Source organism: Camelus ferus, chromosome 9 (genome assembly GCF_009834535.1).
Source record: "Camelus ferus isolate YT-003-E chromosome 9, BCGSAC_Cfer_1.0, whole genome shotgun sequence".
Classification (NCBI taxonomy): Eukaryota; Metazoa; Chordata; class Mammalia; order Artiodactyla; family Camelidae; genus Camelus; species Camelus ferus.
The window spans coordinates 16,037,736-16,053,793 of record NC_045704.1 but is presented as its reverse complement, the minus strand read 5'-3'; the positions used below and the strand labels follow the sequence as shown (position 1 = coordinate 16,053,793).

General features: G+C 56.8%; 1 protein-coding gene across 1 annotated transcript; it reads left to right on the top strand.

Annotated features, from left to right (window-relative positions):
- The first annotated feature begins 365 nt into the window (after nt 1-365).
- On the top strand, nt 366-10,328 carry BCAM (basal cell adhesion molecule (Lutheran blood group)). The gene is given in 16 exon segments (XM_032485853.1): nt 366-522; nt 2,358-2,479; nt 3,029-3,257; nt 3,346-3,416; nt 3,684-3,780; nt 3,897-4,079; nt 4,523-4,659; nt 4,921-5,077; nt 7,042-7,157; nt 7,258-7,399; nt 7,562-7,698; nt 7,881-7,958; nt 7,960-8,026; nt 8,117-8,261; nt 8,955-9,072; nt 9,154-10,328. Coding segments are annotated over 16 exon segments (1,887 nt in total). The 5' UTR covers nt 366-440; the 3' UTR covers nt 9,160-10,328.
- Nucleotides 10,329-16,058: the final 5,730 nt, after the last annotated feature.

Sequence of the window (16,058 nt, the reverse complement as noted above, 5' to 3'; positions counted from 1 at the left end):
ACTGGTTGGACCAGGGCCAGCTGGTTTAAAGGATGAAGTGAGCCCAGGCCATGGGCCATAGTGGGAACGAGACCCCCGGTCAGAATGAGGGGGAGAGGGTCCGCGGTTGTCCAGTGATGTCCAGCTCAGGACACCGGCTGGACTGGTCAGTCAGGCCACCCGCCGCGGGCGCTGGCCAGCCCGAGCCTGAGCCTGACACCCTGGGGCCTGGGGGCAGAGGGAGCCCCGCTCCGGGCTGAGCGCTGGGAGGTCGGCTCCGGGCAGTGGGAGGTCCTGGCCCGGCGCCCGGGTTTGGGGGGACAAGGGGGGCCGGGAGGGCGGGGCGGGGCTGCCCGGGGCGGGGCCTCTTTGCTCCAGCCCCGCGGCCGCCGAGCTCCAGCCCGGGCTCAGTCCCTGCCGCAGCCGCCGCCGCCGCCGCCGCTGCTGACAACGCCTTGAACATGGAGCCCCCGGACGCCCGGGCAGGGGCGCGTAGGGCCTCGCAGCTGCTGGTGCTCACGCTCCTGCTGGGGGCGCAGCCAGGTAAGGCTCGGTCTGAGAGCAGGGCGCCACCGGCTGGGGGCGGGGACGGTGGGTGGGTAGCCCCTGGGGACCCCACGAAGGGAAGAGGGCAGGAGCTTTCACCGACCCCAGGAAGCCAAACTTGGGGACCCCAGGGAGGAGGGATAAGGGAGCATAGGGACATAAGGACAGCTAGGCAGAGGGGCTCAGGATACACAAGAGTTGCTTCCAGACGACCTGAGAAGTTGGGACTCAGGAGTGCGGGGGGCTCTCGGCTACCTCCCCACTCAGACCTTGGGAACTACCCCCACCCCTACCCCCACCTGGGCCCTACTCCCTCAGACACAGGGCCAGGCCCCCAGTGGCTGGGGTAGCTTTCCCCAGGACAGAAGAGACCAAAACAATGCTCCCCGCTCAAAAGTTGTCAAATTTTGAGAAGATCAGGGACTCTGTGGCTAGAAACCAGGAAGTCACATGCATTTGAGGGTCCCTGGGTCTAGATCGAGAGCCCAGATTCTAAGGGACCCCCCTCCCTCTCCATCAGAAAGAGCTGGAGCAATGGCCCTGGGCAGTGACAGCGGAGCCAAGTGGGAACCAAGTGTTTCCGAGTGACACTGCCCCCTTCCCAGGGCCCCAGATAAATCCACACACCTGTGTGGTTGGGGGATGGGGGTGGAGGATGAGGCTCTGAGGGGCTAGCCACAGAGGGACAGAGACACCAGAGAACTGGGGAAGAAAGAGATCTCTCCATTTATCCTTGCTGTCTGCTGCTCAGCCCGAGCCCCAGGCACTAGCCTGGCCCCACACTCCCTCCCATGGGGCAGGCCTGGGCCAGAGGTGGGTGCCTGGGAATCCAGGCCCCTGGCACAAGCATGGCCAAGAGTGGATCCCCAGGGGCAGAGCTGGGCCAGGCTGGGCGGGGAAGGGAAGGGAGAGTCTAGAACTGAGAGCTAATGCCAGGATGCCAGCCCAGAGGGTGACAGAGCTTGCTTTCCTGATGTGAGCACCTCTGTCTGCCAGGGTCCGGGGATAGGAGTCCGGGCCCCAAGCTCCCTTCTCCCTCGGGATGCAGCATCCAGGGCCTCAGTCCTATTCTGTTCTGAAGTGACGCACTGCTCAATCAAAGAGTTAGAGGGGCCAAGGGGCGGGTAGGGGGCTCGGGCAGGTCTGAGCCAGCCTGTCCCTCCCACATTCCTGAAACCTGCCCAGCCCTGTCCCCCTCACCGCACCCACACAGCCATCCCGCCTCAGCTCTGGCCCAGCCCCAGCCCCCCACTCCTGAGGGAGAGACCCAGAGGCAGGGCTGAGGTACATGGAGATGGTGAGAGACACAGAGGCCATGGAACTAAGAGCTGGAGACCCAGGGTGAGGGACACACATGCAGAGGTGGTGACTAAGAGATGGAGAGGCGGTGATCTCCATCACTGGGACAGGCCGTAGCAACGCAAAGTGCTGGAGGCAAAGGAACAAGACCGCCCTCGCCCTGCCCTCGAGGGGTGTTTGGTCTGGTGAGAAAAGTCAGGACAGACACGCTTTTAGCCCAAGAGGATTGAATGGAGGCCCCCGGGGCCCTGTGTGGCCCAAGGGAGGAGCCCTTAGTTCTGCAATTGAGGAGAAAGATGGAAAGAAATGCTAATGAGATCTGAAGCTCAGAGATGCAGAGATGAGAGATTAAGGGAGAAGAGGAGGGACTGGGTCTGAGGGAGGAGGGACTGAGGACTTGGACTCCTGGGTCTGAGGGAGGAGGGGGCTGGTGGCCTGGACTCCTGGGTACTGGCAGAGGAGGGGCTGTGTTTGGAGGGCTCTGCCTATTGGTGGCGGTAGGAGAGAGCTCAGTGGCCCAATCCCCACAACAGGTGCCAAGGCTGAGGTGCGCCTGTCTGTGCCCCCCCTGGTGGAGGTGATGAGGGGGGATCCTGTCACTCTGGACTGCACCCCCTCTGGGACTCATGACTATTTCATGCTGGAATGGTTCCTGGTGAGTGCTGCGGGCTGGGGGCCAGGGGATGACAGAGTGTGGCCTTGGAGTCAGGGCACAGCTGGACTGCAAACCTTCATCCCTCATCAGAACCCGAAGGACCCTAGGAGCTCCACCAAGCTGCCTTTCCATTTTACAGATGGGAAAATGGAGGCCCAGAAAAGGGAAATGCACTCTCCAGGGTCCTCTGATGTCTGAGCACAGCTGAGACTAGAATGAAGAAGTTCCCCTTCAGAGCGCTGGCTCTTGAGAGAGAACATTCAGAGGCAGACACCCAGAAAGCCAGAGCCCCAGGGTGAAACAGGGCAGGTGAGGGAGATGGAGAGGTGGGAACAGAGTGAGATAGAGAAACAGAGGAAAATGTGGCAACAGATAGGGTGCACGGGTGGGAGGGGTGGAGAGAGGGGCAGAGGGACCAGAGAGAAAGATAACAAGAGGCAAAGAGACCCACCAAGTAGCAGAAAGAAAAGGACAAAGACAGAGACGCTGCGGAGGGGTGGGCCAGCCAGGCAGCCCCTCAAGATGAGGCGCTGGCCCCCCCTCCCACAGGCCGACCGCTCTGGGATCCGCCACCGCCTGGCCTCTGCCGAGCTGCAGGGCTCTAAGCTCCAGGACAAGGTGCATGATTCCCGGGGCCGCAGCCCTCCATACCAGCTGGACTCCCGGGGGCGCCTGGTGCTGGCCGAGGCCCAGGTGGGCGACGAGCGGGACTACGTGTGCGTGGTGAGGGCGGGGGCAGCGGGCACCGCCGAGGCCACCGCGCGGCTCATTGTGTTTGGTGAGTATCCGAGGGTCCCCCCCCAACCAAGGGGCAGGCAAGGGAGAGCCACGGGAAGGGGCTCCTGATAGTAACATCTCTCCCACAGCAAAACCAGAGGACACCGAGGTTACCCCCAACAAAGGGATATTGTCTGTGATGGAGGACACTGCCCAAGAGGTACCTGGGCTGGACCTTCATTCCAGGGTTCTGAAGGAGGAGGGGGCTGGGGTCCTGGACTCCTGCATCCTGAGGTCGGAAGGGGCTGGGAACTTGGGCTCTCTAGTCCAAGGAGCAGGGGCCTGGGAACTCAGCCCAGGTCCCAGGGGAGTAGGGGTCTGGGAGCTTGACTCCTGGGTCTGAGTAAGAAGCCCCTAAGGGGGCGAGGGGACCCAGACTTCAGGATCCTGGCTCCAAGCCCACTGTGGGGCCCTGTGTCTGCCCCAGATTGCCACCTGCAACAGTCGCAACGGGAACCCAGCCCCCCAGATCATGTGGTATCGGAACGGGCAGCGCCTGGAAGTGCCCATGGAGATGAACTCCGGTGAGCTAAGTGCACAGGAGGAGCCTAGCTAATGGGGTGGGTGGGGCAGCGGCCTGGCTGGCTGATGGCCTCTCTCTCTCTCTCTTTCCCTCTCTCTCTCCCTTCCCCTCTCCCAGAGGGCTACATGACCAGCCGCACAGTCCGGGAGGCCTCGGGCCTGCAGTCCCTCACCAGCACCCTCTACCTGCGCCTCCGCAAGGCCGACCGGGACGCCAGCTTCCACTGCTCCGCGCACTACCGCCTGCCCACGGGCCAGCACGGCCGCCTGGACAGCCCGGCCTTCCACCTGACCCTGCACTGTGAGTCCACGCCGGCCCGACCCTCCCCTCTGGCCTTCCACTCCCCTACCTCATGTGACCTGGCCTCTGACCTCTGACCTCAGATAGTAGCACGAGCCCCTTCCTGACTTCTGACCCCACCCCCATGGCACCCTGAACCCCCTGGAGTTTTGTGACTTCACCTGTACCCAACCCTTTCACATCTTTGAATTGGTTCCCCCGAATATCACACTGACCTGCCACCTGTGCTGACCTCTGACCCTTGACCTATACTCTCAGCTTGTCTCAGCCTCTGACCTCTAGTCCCTGATCTCAGAATAAGTTGAACCTGAGCCTTGAAAGCTATGACCTCTAACCTTTAGCCAACCATAGCCTTTTCCTTTGCTGAGGCGCTGACCTCTCTCCCTTCATCCAGCCCTGCCTTTTATCCTTGACCCTGATCGTGAGTCTGCCCTTTCCCTTAGATCCCACGGAGCACGTGCAGTTCTGGGTGGGCAGCCCGTCCACAACAGCGGGCTGGGTACGTGAGGGTGACTCTGTCCAGCTGTTCTGCCAGGGGGACGGCAGCCCCAGCCCAGAGTACACGTTTTTCCACCTTCAGGTAACTCACTCCATCATTCCCTTGGAACTGCCCTGACCTCTGTGACATACTCACCTGCACCAACTTCTAACCTTTCCCTTGGGCGGCCCCTGGCCTAGCAAGGCACCAGACGGGTGACCCCGGAGCTAACAGGACCTCCGACCTCCGATTTGAGAGAGTTCTGACTTAACGTGGTGCCTGCCTTTGGTGGCCCCTGGCCTAGAATGCCCCTGCCAGTCCAGGGCATCTCGTGAACTGAGTTCCTCATTCCTGGCCACCCAGGACAAGCAGGAGGTTGTGCTGAAAACAAATCTGGAGGGGAACTTGACCCTGGAGGGGGTACAGCGGAGCCAGAGTGGGACCTACGGCTGCAGGGTGGAGGACTACGACGCTGCTGAGGATGCGGAGCTCTCCAAAACCCGGGAGCTGCACGTGGCCTGTGAGAGCCCCGGGAGAGCGGGGAGGGGGGCCCGGCGCCCGCTGCCTCCTCACCCCCACACCCCGCAGCCCTGCTGCCACCCCTTTCTCTCTACTTCCATGGTCCCTGCCCTGACCCAGATGCCCCAGCCCCCTCCAGCCTCCAGATTGCTGCCTTTCCAAAACCCAAACCTGACCTTTCCCTGCTTGGAACCTACCATGGCTCCCCAGTGCTCTCAGGAGAAAACCCGCCCACCTCACCACAGCCTTCAAGGCCCACCTGGCAGGCTTCACCTTTGGCAGACCCTTGTCCCCACCAAGGCATTCTCCCCATCACACTCCAGGCCCCTCTCATTCCTATGCTAACTCCCCATCCCCTCCACTGCCTATTTCTAACCAATCTCTTGGGTCCCAGTCTTCTAAGAAGCCTTCTCGGTCCACCTGCACCCAAGTCCTGTGCAAAAGCTCTGTCCCTTCTTGGCCTTCCTTGTACCTCTCTTCCTGGGGCGAGACCCTCTGCCAGATCTTTGAGACACCTCTGTGAACAAGACAGACCAGTCCCCACCTTCACAGAGCTCTGGGCCCAGTCGGGGAGGCAGATGGTAAATGCTGAACAAGACACTTTGAGTAGCAATCCTGCAGCTACAGCGACTAGCACAGAGTGATGGGATAAGGAGTTGGCCAGGCGAGCGGGGATTATGTTAGATGGAGAGGAGGTTGGTTATAGGCTGCGTCCCTGAGAAGCAGATTCTGACCACAGGTGGGAAATTTATAAGGAATGCCTTGGGATTCACGTCTGTTGGGGGGTGAGGAGGGCAAGGAAGCAGGATTGGGCAGAGGGAGAAGTTGAGCTTCAGTCTAAGGAAGGCTTTGGTTGGCCTCACAGGGCACCCGGAAGCTGGGATGTCCCCAGATGAGGTGAGGGGGTGAGGCTGTTATACTCCCACATCAACCAGTCATTGGATGTGCGCTGCGTGGTGAAGGAGGGGGCATGACCTTGAGCGAGGGGCTCTGTGCAGCCCGGGCAGTTCCCAGAGAGGGCTGACAGCTGAGGGCTGACAGCTGACATCCTTCTCAACAGCTGGGGGAACAAATCCTTCAGTGCTGAAGGGGAAATCTGAGTGTCTACAACAGGGGGACAGAGAGGCCTCTCTGAGAAAGGGACATTTGAGTAGGAAACCAAAGAATGGAATCAGAAGTATGAAGAACCAAAAGAAGTACATTCCAGGCAGCGGAAGCAGCAAGTGCAAAGGCCCTGAGGCAGGACCCAACTTGGCATACTAGAGAATGACAGTGAAAGTATAGGGTAGCTAGAGCTCAACAAACAAGAGGGGAGGGTGGGAGATGAGGTCGAAGCAGTGAGCAGGGGTCAACCAGACAGGATCTTTAGGCTTCATCAGGGAAGTTGGCCTTTATGCCAAGGGTACTGGGGAACCAGTGCAGGATTTTAAGCAGAGGCAAGGGCTGACCCAGGTGTGTTTTGGAAAGATCCCTCTGGTTGCTCAGCAGAGGATGGACCAGAGAAGATGAGAGTCTTGCCCAGGAGGGAGACCAGTGAGGAGGTGATTGCAGCAGTCAAGGCAGTCAGACCCCGGAATAGAGATGGAGAGAAGTAGAAGGATACATCTGGAGGACAGGGCAGAGGGAGTCTTGATGGAAGAGTGGGCAGTGTGGAGGAGAAGGCCAGGGTTTGGGTGGTAAGTCAGATAAAGAACACCTCACACCTCTGAGGTTATCCACTAACCTTGGGCGCAGACATCAGCTCTGGAGGCAAGTGGTCGAGGAGGGCATGTGTTCGGGAGCTAGACTCCTAGGTCTGGCCTCGAGGGCTTGGATGGGACAGCGGAAAGTTTGTGATGCCAGGGAGAATTTGGCATTCTTTTCTAACATTTGTCCGTTCATGTCTGCACCCCCTAGCAGCCCTGGAGAGCCCCTAACCCAGTGGGTGAGGGTCCGGGGAAGGTGACAGTCTGTACCCCTCTCCAGACCTGGACCCGCTGGAGCTCAGCATTGGAGAAGAGCTTTCCCTGCCTCTGGGCAACAGCACAGCCGTGAATTGCTCCGTGCAAGGCCTGCCCACCCCAACCCTGCGCTGGACCAAGGTGAGAGGGAAAGGCTCCCCGCCCAGCACAGAACCCCGCCTTCCATCAGCCCCTCCCCTCCTCTCACAGCTGGCCCCGCCTACTCTTTCTCCCCACCCAGGACTCGGCACCCCTGGGGAATGACCCCACGCTCTCCCTCCGCTCCATCACCTTCGATTCCGCTGGCACCTACGTATGCGAGGCCTTCATGTCCACTGTCCCCCTTCTTAGTCGCACCCGGAGCTTCAAGCTGCTGGTCCAAGGTTCGGGGTTGGGGCAGGCTTGGATGGGGACAGTGGGGGGCACAGGGGCCAGGACAAATGAGACATGTCCACACCTGGTCCTTCTCTCTCTCCTCTTTCTCCCCTACTTCTTCTTTCCCGGGGTGCCTCCCACTCACTCCCTTCCTGCCCCACCACCCACAGGGCCACCAGAGTTAAGGGCAGAGGAGACAAAGCCTAAAGCAGAGGGCAGCTGGACAGAAGGAGACGAAGTCAGGCTGACCTGCTATGCCCGCGGCTACCCAGAGCCCAAACTCAGCTGGAGCCAACTGGGCGGCAGCGTAAGGGACCCTTCCCTGCACCCTGAACCCTCTGGGACCCAGGAAGCGCCCCCTCCCAAACCCCTCAGAAGACCCTGCCCCCTTGACAGTCCGAGCATTATGCTCCCCTCCATTTCCTCTTCACCTCTGCCCTCACCCCGAGCCCTTGGTCCTGAGCCTGGGCCTGACCCGCGCCTCCGCAGCCAGCAGAGCCGGCCCCCGGAGAGCAGGGCTGGGTGAGCAGCTCCCTGACCCTGAAGGTGACCAGTGCCCTGAGCCGAAGATGGCGTCTCCTGTGCGGCCTCCAACCCCCACGGGCACGACCAGCACGTCTTCCACTTCGGCACTGGTGAGTGAGCACAGGGGTGGGACAGGAGCTGGGTGTGGGGCAGACGGGGCGCTGCTGGCTGACTCCTCCTCCTGCGTCCTGTCCCGGCAGTGGCCCCCCAGACCTCCCAGGCTGGAGTGGCGGTCATGGCTGTGGCTGTCAGCGTGGGCCTCCTGCTCATCGTCGTTGCCGCCTTCTACTGCATGAGACGCAAGGGCCACCCTGGCTGCTGCCGGCGCAGGGAGAAGGGGTCTCCGTGAGTGACCTTGGAATGGACCTCTCTAACCCGGCTCTGACCTCGTCCCTAGCCTCCACCCCAAACCAACCACATCCCCAACCCCAGCTCCATCGCCAAATAAAACGCCATCCCATCTCCAACCTCTAACCTGGTCCATAACCATCCCCTCCCCCACCCCATCCCCAGTCTCATCACTGCCTCAGATCCTGACCCCACCCCACTCCCAGCCCCAACCCATAACCATGTGCAAACCCACTGCAAATTCAATTTAACCACATCTGTATCCCCAACCTCCTCTCCAACCCCAACTCAGTCCCAACCCCAAACCCAGCCCATAACCAGCCCCGAACTCAACTCCTACCACATCTCCATCCCCGAGGCCCCCTCCTAACCCAGTCCCATTCCTAACCCCACACCCATCCCCATCTAACCTCATCTCCATCTGCAACCACATGGCCACCCTCAACTCCAATCCATGGCCACCCCCAAACCCATCCTCAAAACCCACCCCAACTACATCACCAGCTCCAATTCCAACAGCATCTTTGACTGTAGCCCCACCCCATCCCTAACCCCAGTGCCATTACCACCTCTGACCCCATCCCCAGCCCATTCCCACCCATGCCCAAGTCCATCCCCATCCAACACACCCCAGCCCCAGTTCCTTCCTTGGCCATGACCACCTCCAACATGCTTGCCTCCTACCCCTAGGCCACCCAGGGAACCAGAGCTGAGCCACTCAGGGTCAGAGCGGCCAGAGCAGACGGGCCTTCTCATGGGAGGTGCCTCTGGAGGAGCCCGGCATGGGAGCGGTGGCTTCGGAGATGAGGTGGGTGAGGGCCTGGGCACCCTGGTGAGAGGGTGGAATGGTCTCTATGGGTCCAGGCTGACCTCTCCATCTTCTCCCCAGTGCTGAGCCTGAGGACTGCCCAGAAGCAGCCATGAACCTGATGTGGGGTTGAGGGGATCAGAAAACCAGCCCTGCTCCCGCCTCCGCCTGGCCCTGCCTTCCCGGCCTTCCCTTTTCCCTCTCAGACCCTCCCTTCCTTCCTCTGTAAGCTGGGCAGGGACCACAGCAGCCTGCTGCTGTTGGGAGGGAGGGAACCTTCCTCTAGGGAGTGTGACTCTCCCAGGCCCCAGAATAACTCCTGGACCCAAGCCCAGGGCCTGGCCTGGGACGAGCCTCTGAGGGTCGGCTGGCCTGGGGCTATTTTTACCTCCTGCCTCCATTGCTGGTCCCCCCACCTGACGCCCTGCTGCATAGTCTGACACTGGATCCCCGCCCCTGCCCCCGCCCCATCATCTGTGGACACTGGAGTCTGGAATAAATGCTGTCTGTCACGTGGACCCCATCCTGTGGCCAGAGCCTCCTCTGGGGGATGAGAGGGGAAAGGGATGCAGGTGATGCGTCCCTCCCCACTGGCCCTCCCGCCTCCTTGCTGGACCTCAGGAGAAATCTGATGTCATGGAGCAAGAAATGAGAGAGAGGGAGAAAACACAGGGTGACTCAGCTGGATGAGGGTGGAGGAGAGAGATGCTGGGGGTCCAGAGGGAGCTGATCCTGGATCCTGAGGACCAGTGCCTGCTTGGGGGTGGGGTGCCATCCCTGTAAGTAAAAGTTCCCAGTCTCTCTTGCCAGAGACCCAGAGGTAATTGAAGCTTCCAGAGGAAAAGCTCTTTCTGAGCTGTAGAGTGGATGGAATTAGGAATTTAGCTGCCTCCTCTGGGGCCAGCCTGGTGCTTGCAATTGAGGATTCCCTGGGGGAGGAGGGGTGGCTTGGAGGAACCCCAATGAAGGTGCCTGGGGCAGAGAGAAGAGAGGCAGAAACAGTGAGGCCAGCTAGAGAGATTTATGGAGGCCAAGGAAGAAGGATTTGACAGCAGGATGCTGAGGTTTAGGGGGAGGCAGGAGAGATGGACTGGAGCAGCTCAGAGATGAGAAAGACCCGTAGAGTCAGACAGACAGGGATTTAGGGGGAGAGAGGCAAAGACAGACAAATCCAGGCATACCATAGACATATTTCAGGTTTGGTTCCAGACCACTGCAATAAACCGAGTATCACAATAAAGCGAGTCATACAATTTTTTTGGTTTCCAGTGCCTATAAGTGATGTTTACACTCCACTGCAGTCTGTTAAGTGTGCAATAGCATTCTGTCTGAAAAAACAATGTACATACCTTAACTAAAAAGTATTTTATTGTTAAAAACGCTAACCATCATCTAAGCCTTCAGTGAGTCACAGTCACATCAAAGATCACTGATCACAGAGCACCTTAACAAGTATAACAATGAAAAAATTTGAAACATTGCAAGAATTACCAAATGTGACACAGAGACAGGAAGTCAGCAAATGCAGTTGGTGCAGATATCATCGCTGGACACAGGGTTGCCACTAACCTTCAATTTGTGAAAAACACAGTATCTGCGAAGCACAATAAAGCAAAGCGGGGTAAAGCGAGGTAGACTCAGAGAAGGTCAGGAACACAAAGAACTGGGATTCAGAGCAATAATTCCAGTTAGAAAGGGAGAGGAAAATATGTTGAAAAGAAGGAGCTCTGAAACAATGGGAGGGGCGGACAGGTGTGACCTTGGGCAAGTGACTTCATCTCCACCAGCCCATCACACTTGGACCGTGGTTGGCACTGTGAGGAGTGCGCGGGACCATCCCTGTTCAATGCATGATTGGAGGTCTCTGCCAGCGGCATCACCTCTCTGTCCTCAGTCTCCTCGGCCACAAAAGGGACAAAGTGGGATCTGGGGCTGGGGGAAATTGGAGAGATGTGATGAGAGCCTCTCCATAGGCAACTGAGCGGATGCCCAGAAGTCCCCTGAGTAGAAGAGCTCACGGGCCTAATTAAGGTGCTCAAATCCCATGGTTTATTGAATCGGATTAAAACCAATGTGAGAAACCAGAAATTGACATAACATTGTAAACTGTACTTCAATTAAAAAAAAACAATAAAAGTTCCCACCACCTGAGCTCGGGGGTACACGTGGCTCTCTTGTCCTGTCTCTCACCATCCCGCTCCCAGAGTTGAGGGGGAGCCAGGAGATTCTGCACCCAGAAGGTACCAGGGTCATGAGGGGGCAAATAAGTTCGGCTGCAACTGTAGCTGGCAGAAAACAGACTTGGTAGCCGTGGCTTCTACCTGCCTGCCGTGGGCACAGGACTCATGGAGCAGAGCGGGAGTCACCAATGGGAAGCATGTCAAGGACTCAGATACCTGGAGCTTCTAGATCTTTCCACCCTTCCCATCTACTTCCAGCTCACATTCTTAATAGGTTTAACAAGCCTCATGAGTTGCTTCTTAATCTGTATCCTTCGTTTCATCTGTCTCCTTATTTGTGTGGATTTCTTGCTTTCTGTCTGGCAGAACTGAATATTCTTTAAAAATAAAAATTAAGCAGTTGAGGAGAGTAGAGTTCAGTGGTAGAGTGCGGGCTTAATATGCATGACGTCCTGGGTTCAATCCCCAGTACCTCCATTAAAAAAACCCAAAAAAACAGCCAACATATAGAGGATCCTAGGGTATCGGGGATAATTTGCTAACTGTGGAAAGTGTTTAGTGCAAAGCCTGGCACGTGTTCAGTATGTGGTTATTATTATTGTTGTTGTCATAATTATCATCATAATTCATGGAAAATGGAGGGACAGGGAGAAAAGCCAGGAAGGGACCAGGTGGAGAGAGATACCACTCTAAGGGCAGATATTGGTGAGGGGAGGTTTGGGGACCTGGAGGGAGAGCGAACATATGGCTTGGAGGAGGGGAGAGAGAGGGGACCCCAGGGACTAAGGGGTGCTCTGCCCAGCACCAGGTCCCTGATGTAATGAGGGGAGGGGCTGGGCCTGCCTCCCAGAAGGGCATACATTTGCATAAGATCCCTCATCTGCATGGCATCCCAGGCAATTTGCATACAGATGGTAGCCTGCACCCTCCTCAGTCTGACCCCTCCTTTCACCTTGGCCAAGGGTCTAAGGGAAGGGGAGAGGGGGAGGAGGGAATCATAGGATCTGTGGTTCCAGGAAGTAAAGGCACGTTTAGGGTAGGCTCCCTTTGCTCCTCAACCTTCTGTGGCTCCCTATTACTCTCAGGAACATGAACCACCTTTCACCTGGCATTCAGAGCCTGCTAAGATGTTGCCCCTCACACACACCCACTGCTCCCTCTCTCACATGTTCCCCTATCTTTTACCTTTGTGACTTTACTATTTCCCCTTCCTGGAATGTCCTTTCTCATTTCCCCGACTGTAACAAAGCTTGTCTGTCCTTCACAGTCCTGGACATCTTGAAGAACTCATAAGTTTTCAGTCCCTGTTCCCTGTCCTTGGAACTTTACTGGAATTTGTGACTCCTCTGAATCAGAGATTTTATTAGTAAAGGTATGTTTCACTGCAAATGACAAAAAAGTTGTATAAGTGAAAAGGGAAAATTATTCACTCATATAATCAGGTAGCTCAAAGGCTGATTAATCTTCAGGTATAGCTGGATCCAGGGACTCAAATAGTCTCATCAGAAAACTGTCAGTTTCCACTTCTCAGCTTCGCTGTCCTCCATGCACAGGCAGGTTTTTTTTGTCTCCAGTGGCACCCATAATGCCAGATTTCTATCCTAACAGTTTAGCAACTGCCATCAAAAGAGGGTGCCCCTTTCCTATTCAACAAGAAGTCTCAGGGCTAATTCTCATTGGTCAAAAATGGGTCCCACTCCCATCCCTGAACCAGTCCTATGGCCAGGAGATCAAATGCTCTGATTGGCCAGGACTGGGCCAGGCTTATTCTGAACCATAAGGGCTTAGCGTGGAAGAGGTTACTGGGCAGGTGAAATACTTGTCATCAAGTCCACAGCTCCATCAGAAAGCCTTTGGCCTTGTGCCCCAACCTCCTGGTGGTTATGGTTCTTCAGTGAAGTGTCACCTCTAAGACTCCTTGACACTGGAAGTCAACTCAGCAGGAATGAGACTCACCCAGACTTTTGTCAACAAATGCAGCAGTGCTCAGCCTTATCCACATCCCCTTATGCACAGTGACTGGGGGCATGAAACTCCAGCCTGCTGCCTTCTGGGGCTTCCCTCCTGGGCTCACCCCTGCACACAAAAAACAGTCAGGAGACAGCTGAACCCACTCATTGACAGACCAGGAAAAGAGTGGGTGCTGGGGGAGGTGCTTCCTGGAAGAATTCTCCCTGGGGGCTGGTTATTTTGTTCAAGGGAGAAACGGGAGGGGAGGGGAGCTCAATTTTACAAAGCAAGTTAGTAGCAAAACTAGCACTAACCCCAGAGATCTTGGCCTCCAGTCTGGCCCCAGACTGAGGAGAGAAAGACAGAGTTCTAGAGAGAATTTATTATGCACTTACAGGAGTCCTCCCTTTTCTGTGGGGTATATGTTCCAAGACCCCCAGTGGATACCTGGAACCCTGGATAGTACTGAACCCTACATATACAATGTTTTTTCCTATGCATTCATACTTACGACAAACTTTCACTTATAAATGAAGCATAGTAAGAGAATATCTCAATTGCCAGCATCACTACTCTTGTGCTTTGGGGCCATTATTAAGTAAAATAAGGGTTAGTTGAACATAAGCACTGTGATAACCTCCACAGTTGATCTGATAACGGAGGCTGCTACTAAGTGACTAACGGGCAGGTAGTGTATAAGCAAGGATACACTGGACTAGGGGATGATTTACGTCTCAGGCTCCAGATTTCATCAAGCTACTCAGAACAATTTAAAATCCATAAATTTTTATTTCTGGAATTTTCCACTTAATATTTTTGGACTGCGGTTGACCACGGGGTAACTGAAACCACAGATAAGAGGAGGGGGAGATTTACTATATTTGTCCAGCTGGCCTCAAACCAGGCCAGTGCCTAGCCTAAGATACACATGGGGAGATCCCAGCCTGCTTCTTCCTTGCTGGGTAGCGTGGGGCAAATAAATAACCACTGTGTTCTGTGTACTTTACAGTGAAATGGGGATCACGATAGCCTCCCCTTCACGGGATTCTCCTGCAGAATTAACTGACAAGTTGTAAACTGTGACATTTGGGTCAAGTCACTTTATCTCTCTGTGCCTCAGTCTCCTTATCACATAGGTGCTGCGGGGATTACTCGAGATAGGGCACCTGGATCAGTTCCTGGCACATAGTAAGTACTAAACACATTTATTAATAGTATTATTACCAAGACGTGAATGCCAGTAATAAGAGTAATGCCAATAAGAGTCTCCACTACTTAAGATCTTGCCCTTCTGGGAAGGAAAGCTCAGGTGTGTGGCAGGTGGAAAGGGAAGGCAAGTCTCGGGCGTCCTCTTGGTAGGGGAAGAAGCGCACAAGCAGCTGCCCCCAGCTGATTAGCTCGCGTTCAGAGGAACTGGAACGGAGGGATTTCAGACGTTCGAGCATCCCCTCCCTCGGCCTCCTGCTTCCCGCCCTCACCCTGCACGCTGGGCGGCCTCACCAGCTCCCCCACGGCAGCCCAAGGAATGTGAAGAGGTAGGTGGGGGTAGGGAGGAGCGGGAGCCGCCCGGGAGGGACAAAGGGGCCGAGTCAGAGCGAGAGACACAAAGACGCGAGGAGGCTGGGAAGATAGAACTGGGACAAGGACACGGGGAGGGACCAGCCGAGTCTGGAGGCCGGACCCTAGCCCAGCCCCGCAGGGCCAGCGGAGCGCGGGGTCCGGTCTGTGCTGCCCCCTGGCGGGCGGCCGCGGTAAAGAGACGATGCGGACCAGATGCAGGAGAGGACTGGGGGATGCAAGGAGGGTGAGAGGTCAAGAGAGACGCAGAGAGAAACAAGAGACACTGAAAGAGACACAGAAACAAACAGAGAGACAGGCACAGACACACAAAGAGAGAGGCTCACAGATAGAAACACACAGAGACATACAGAGGCAGAGAGAGACGCAGAGACAGAGACAAAGAATGGAGACAAATGACACAGAAACAGCAATAGAAAGACACCAGAGAGATCAGAAACAAAGCGACGCCGAAATGCGGAGGCTGAAAGACCCAGAGTTAGAGAAACACAGAGACAGAGGAGAAGCAAAGATAATGAGACACAAAGACAGAGAAACTAAAAGGGACAGATATATCTGAAAAGAAACGAAGCGGCAACTCCCAGTGTCCCGAGGCAGAAATTAGAAAGAAACCAGGGTACGCTGAAATCTTGCACAGACCGGAGAGACAAAGCGGGCGCGGGGCGAGAACTGGGGAAGTTGCTAGGCAGGGAAGGGGATGCGAGGAGGGTGTCTCAGCATGGGGGCGGGGCTCCAGAGGGGAGGGCCTATGAGAACCCACGTGCCTCACGCAGGTGCGACGAGGCGGCTTCGACTATCGTAGAGCCGGGCAGAGGCCGGGCAGAGGCCGGGCAGAGGCCAGGCCGTACCGGGCTCCTGGGAGGGGAGGGGCAGACTACGGGGAGAGCGGGTGGGCGGGGCTATCTCGAACGGCGGGGGTGGAAACGGCCGGAAGTCGTGAATAAGGCTCAATAAGAGCACCTCATTAGACGGGGGCGAGGCGCGAAGGCAACCGCGAGTGTAAGAGGGCGTGGCTATAACACAAAGGGGCGGGGTTTGAACACCAGGAGAGGGCAAAGATAGAATTCTGGGGGATGGGGGCGGCGATCAAAGAATCCTGGGAGTGGCGAACATAGGATCCTGGCAGCAGGTGTAGAATCCTGGGAAAGGCAGGGAGAGGAATGCGGGGGGGGGGGTGCGGGGCGGGGCTGGCGGAGAATCCAGGGGCGTGGAATCCCCGGAGAGGGCGGAGTCAGAACGGCATGAGGGGGCGTGGCCGGATCGGCTCCGCTCTTGGGG